General features: G+C 43.0%; 1 protein-coding gene across 3 annotated transcripts in view; it reads left to right on the forward strand.

Annotated features, from left to right (window-relative positions):
• The window catches only part of LOC146784312 (protein transport protein Sec24C-like), a 255,414-nt gene extending 252,669 nt beyond the window's left edge, over positions 1-2,745 (forward strand). For all 3 annotated transcript variants that reach the window (XM_085635822.1, XM_085635823.1, XM_085635824.1), the window contains one exon: positions 1,267-2,745. In XM_085635822.1, the coding sequence (XP_085491948.1) occupies positions 1,267-1,410 (144 nt within the window). In that variant the 3' untranslated portion in view covers positions 1,411-2,745. The remainder of the gene's footprint in view (positions 1-1,266) is intronic.
• Positions 2,746-6,000: the final 3,255 nt, after the last annotated feature.

Here is a 6,000-nt window from a genome sequence, read left to right on the forward strand (position 1 = left end):
GGGGGACAATCCTTCCGCAGAATTAAAAAAGTTTGATAGATTTGCAATGTACAGCAAAAAAAAAGTGGGACTAAGATGCCACCCTGTTTCAGGGAAAAGGACGGTGTGGTCAGTTACATAGTGACTGTAGGAGCTGGCCACCATGTTTTAACTTTTAGATGCTTTGGATACTGTCTGGAAGAACACTGTTCTGCATTACTATAGTCTCAGTCTTGGAGGGGATCATCCTAAGAAGACCAGGAAAGATTACTGTTATATAGTTCTATGAATATTTCGTACATTTTACTAACCTTGGCTCATCTTTAAGAAGTCTGATTCGGGGGGGTGGGCGATTATTGTAGAAAGCTAGTCAACTCCTTTCCCATCTTCGCCTCAAGGACGAAGCTAGGGGAGGAGGTGATGTGTGGGGGGGGGGGGTATTTTCACAATGGAAAACGCCATTGCACTTCACATGACAGTTATTATGCAGATTCAAATGGATGGAAATTATATTAGGACTGTCTTTATGAAGACTTATTTGATGTGGCTGTAAAAGTCAGGTCAGTTAAGTGAAATGCACTGGAGTTCTGCATTTTCCTCTTTGTACATTGCCTGGTGCACTCAACCACAAATCAACTACAGAGATTAATTTGGGTACAACCAGAAACCTGCACACATCCACAGGCTACCAGAAAGGATCCAGGCCGTTTGCAACCTTGCAGTCACCAAACTCAAAAAGGTAGAAAAGACCGATTCTTACAAGGTTAGAGTATCTGTAACAGCACAAAGGATTCCCAATCGGCATTAGATTCATGTTGAAAACACTACATCCCATGGCGTCTAGAAGCTGGATCAATCTTGCTTAAGCAAACCGGTATAAAGACCAATGGAAACAATCAAATTATTTTTTGTTAAAAATTTGAATAAAACAGACAGTGGAACCAATTTGCCAGCAATAGGCAGGGAAATGGCTGGACTGAATAACACTAGGGTCTCATGCTACTGATAAATGTACTGCCTTTCTGAAACAAAGATTGAACACAGTTAGATATACCATGTATTAAAAGAGAAGATAGGCTAAGGACTGAGAGCCTTTTAGATGTATGACAGCATGAGAACTATTTTGGATAATATATATTTAACAGTATGGGTTCCCCCCCCCTAAAGTTATTAGTGTGTGACTCGTAAAAACAAATGTATTTTTTCAAATTAGTAAACATCATGTTCAACTAAGTTAATTAAATGTCGAGTATAATAAAAAAAGTTCCTTTCCTAATGTTCCTACAGCTGTTCGTGGTGAAGCCAGGAGACGAGATGGAAAAGCTTTTCAAGATGTTCCTTGAAGAGGACAAAAGCCCAAATGGCGGCGCCTCCTACAGAGACTTCCTGTGCCATATTCACCTTAGCATTCAGCAACTGCTTCGACAGTGACGCCTCCTCTTCATATATGGCTATCATTCTGTTACAGGATTTCCTTTGGTGCTCATCCCACTTAGCAAGTCTTACTGCCAAATGGTAACCTAAAGACTTTAGGAAACTAAATATAAGCAACTGCTTGTGACGCCTCCTGCCTAACAAAGCTCGTGACAAGGAAGAGGAGGACCCTGGTCTCGCTGTGTCGACATTGTCAACCAATTTACAAAGTTGGGGTCCTTGCAGCAACTGAGCAGGACAGCATTCCAATTAGGAATATTTCGTGGCAACTCAGAAAGCAATTAACAGGCAAAGGATGAACACATTGTTCAGGTGGTCAGGCAGAAGCAGCTGCTCCGGTAGCATTATCAGACAACCGTCTGATCAAGCTATGTAATTTCTTCTAGGTGAACGTCTTATCATCGGGATTCAGTCTCCTGCCAACTCCTACAGATAGACTTCCTCTCACATGACCACAGAGAAGCTCCCATTTGGGCTATGTACTTCCTGCTACAAAATACAAAGACCGCAGCTCAGTTATCTAAATGTCTACCTCCTGATCATTCAACATTTGATATGACAGCAAGAATTAATTCCACAGTTCGTGGAACCCTTTTGAAACCAGACTTCCCGTCCAGTCTTCTGATCATCAACAGTTCTACAAACAATGGTTGTGGTCACTTGATCACAGATGATCACTTCACACAAAATCTAGACATACAGAATTTCCCCCGTTAACTTTCCTGTGAAATGATCACCATAATGCATCTTGTCACACACAGACTTGTTAAAAAAGAAGACAAATAAATAGCTGTACAATTCTTCAAAGAAAGCATTCCTGTTCAGTGATTTCCAAAATTACCATAAAACGCAGCACCAACCGCTAGAAGTCTGTCTTACGACTACAAAGAGCAGATCCTCCACACTAGGCTTCCTCACCCATTATCGCAGAAGGGCTGCATGAAAAGTATCCGCATTCTTACGTTCTTGTCTCTCTTCCACATGCCAGCACCTATCTCAGTGATAGCCTTCCTGTCACATCATTGCCCAAGTGCTCAGTGGGGGGGGGGGGGGAGAACATTCTCATGCCATCACCAATACAACAGTACCCAGTTCAAAACTCAAGGAAAACCTGAAGTCACAATAGAACTAAACAAGTATAGTCTGTGAGAAGCAGCCGGACACCAGGGCACACGGAGCAGCTTGTTCCGGGACTCAAATATGACGGAATACACATTTGTTTAGGTTGTGCAAATGCCATGTAACGATTGAGCAAGATAAAATGTAAACATAACAAATATGTTGCTGCACGGACATAAAAGGTCTTTGCAAATTATGCCTATGAGTGCAATTAAAAAGAACTTCTCTGAAACCAATGCACATCTGTTTTTCATAGGATGCATGCTATTAATGAGCACCGATCCAGATACTGGTTTGGCTGCTTTCTGTGGAAAAGGTTCCACACTCATTTCTTTATCAGGAGTTTGAGAAGACCTAGCAGAAGGAAAGGGTTCTTACCTGTAATCCTGGTTCTCTTCCTAAGGAATCTTCATCAAAGTCATAAGCACTGAATTGTCCCGCCCATATGTGGGATCCTGTCAAAAAGTACTTATACATTGAAAACAATGGACTTTGCAGCCCGAAAGTGGTTGGAAATAGCCACATTTAATTTAGGTTTAATATTTTTTTTAAATAGCTCCAATTTGCAATAATATAGTCACTGAATCCAAAGTGACTAGAAATATCAGTCACAAACCTCCTTTCTTAGAAGCAAAAATAAAGGGACTTTAGGATAATGCTAGCACATAGACTGCACAGCTAAAGCATTAAAAACTGGCACAGTGCCTTTAAGGCTTTCACCCTTATGCCAGTGTCTCATCATGCACCTGAGAAGACCGGTCAGTAAATTTTTCAGGCTGCTGGCAACAGGACCTTGGATTACTGAGATGGTTCTTTTTCTTGGATTTTTCTCACAAAAATAATTTTGAAACGTTGTCTAACATACCTCATGCGACATCCCGTAGGACTGCAGGGATTTTGCACCATTCTCCGACTGGAATTTAATATCTCTGCGTTCAACTTTTTGTGAAGAACAGTTCGGTCAATTTATTTTTGTAGCGATAAGGATCATGGGCACTGACTAGAAACGTTTACTTAAAATCTTGTTTGTGGAGGTGGGAGGGTTGCTTAAGGCTTTAATGAGGATTCCTCTTGAGTAGAACTAGGATTACAGGTAATACACTTTTTCTTCCCTTTCAAGGGATTCTCATCACGTCATAAGGACTAAATAGAATAGCAAGCTTATCTAATTACAAGAAATGCGGACCACAAGAAAAAAGCAGAAGTGTTCCCACATTTACCAAAAAAGATTTCTTTAAGTGGCCTGATCTAGTTGGGCATCCGATTCTGAACCTGAATCCAAACAATGATGCCTGGTAAAGGTATGTGATGACTTCCATTTAGCAGCTTTACATATCTCTGAAATGGGTACATTTCTTAACAAAGCCATGGTCTCGGCTTTCCCCCACGGTTGATTCGGCTTTAGATTTACCAGGAAGGGATTTCTTCGCTAACTGTTAACAGAACGCGATGCAAGAACAAATCCACCTGGAAATGGTTTGCTTAGAAGTGGAGAAACCAGTCCCAAGAGGACCACAGTTCACAAATAAATAGTCAGTTTGTCTGACCCCTTTTGTTTTGTCAAGATAGAATTTTCGTAACCTTTTGACATCTTGAAGGAAGAGTGCTCTTTATACTAGATTCAATGAGTTTTGGAAGAATTTTGGCACAAATTTGATTTACATGAAAATCGGTCTACTTTTGGAAGAAAGACAGGGTGGGTTTTCACTGAAACTCTTGTCTTATGAAAAAGTGCACGAGGATCTTTAGAACATACAGCTGAATTTTACTTACCTTCTTTACAGGATTAATAGCTACGAGGAAGGTGGTCTTCCATGATAAATACCGTAGTCGCTTTGTGTTTAGGTTTCAAAGGGTGGAGGCATCAACTCAAAAGCACAATATTCAATTTCCATGGGGCCTAAACGGGAAGAAAAACCTTCATACCCTCTGGAAATCCTTCTCTCCGGCTATTTTGAAGAAAGGTTTGTGAAGGCGTTTTTCGATATGCAGTAAAACCTACAAAGTGAACCTTTGTGGAAGAAAAGGAAAAGCCAGATCTTGCTAAAGACATTAAATAACCACCTCCTCTTGGCGTGCAATAGGCTTTTAGTTATTCTGAATACACAAGATGGAGAACATGTTCCACTTCACAGCATAAGACACTTTGCAGAATTGTTTGTTGAGAATCCCATCGTGGGTTTCTTTTTCTTTTTTTTGTTTTGCATTTATTTGTTTACAGCGTGGTACAAAAACAAAACAATGGTCACTGTACAATCGTGGCCTGCATGAATCCGTGGATACAAGGAAACACACAGATTACATCCATGACAACACATAGCCATCAATACAAGGACCGGTGCCATATGGCCAGAACAGGATATAAGTAAGGGGAGAAGGCATGGGGAGGCTCGTACCCCAGAGTGGGGCGAGGGGAGAGGAGAGAGAGAAGGAAAGAAACCCATTATGGGCCTTGCAGCATCAAGGGGAGGGAGGGGGGAACAAAAGTGGAGCCTCCCGGTGGGGATGTCAGCGTTTAGAGTCGTCAGTGGAGACAGACCTGAAGCTGGGGGGAACTATGTATACCCAGGATCACGGCCAGACGGTCTAACAGCGATCAGCGGCTATTGCATTGTAAGGGCGATCAGGTGTGAAGAAAGGTTTCCACCTGGTCTTGCAGATTGTAAATGAGGCACTCATACAAGGCTGTCTTTTACATTTCCATGAGCCACTCCTCATGTCTGGGTGGGAGTGAGGAGCGCCACTGCCAGAGTCAATATTTCACCTTCGTGAGCACCGTATGAAGCAGCTGACATTCATGATGGGACAGGCCAGGGGGGTCCACCGTGTTGTGAAGCATGATCAGGAAGCGGGTGAGCGGCACAGAGATCACAAGCGCCTCGTGGAGTCAACAGCCCGCCAGAAGTGGCGGATCACGGATCAATCGCACAAAATATGCACCATGTCACAGCGTGTTGTCGCAGCACCAAAGATTGGAGTGGGGTAGCAACCTCGCTTCCCTAAGCTTTGCCGGGGTCCAGTGACAATCGTGCAGCGTCTTGAAGAGGCAGAACTTCATTCTGGCCTTTGAGGGTCTGTGGCTAAGAGTGTCTAGCAGTTCCGCCCAGTCCTTTGCCTCGTACTCCAACTGGAGCAGAGTCTGCCACTTGGCCCGCAGGCTCTGCTGCAACAGTAGAGAGTATAGATGCGGAGCTTTTACAACCTTTTAATCCGGCATCAACCCTCTGAAGCGTTCCCACACTTTAAGAAAGGAGACTACGAGGAGGATGGAAGAGCCCAGGGCTGCGGACACAAGCATCTTGCAAGGCAGTGGTGCTGTTTCATGTACTTCCACCGCTGGTGTGGCGGTTGATCGAACTCCTCATGGAACGTTTTGAAGGATTTAAGAGCTCCCAGAATAAGCAGATAATGTTGGAACAGGATCCCCGCATTATGCCAAAGGCCCTAATTGAGCATCTTACTTCCAAT

This window comes from Triturus cristatus, chromosome 11 (assembly GCF_964204655.1).
Source record: "Triturus cristatus chromosome 11, aTriCri1.1, whole genome shotgun sequence".
NCBI classification, from domain to species: Eukaryota; Metazoa; Chordata; class Amphibia; order Caudata; family Salamandridae; genus Triturus; species Triturus cristatus.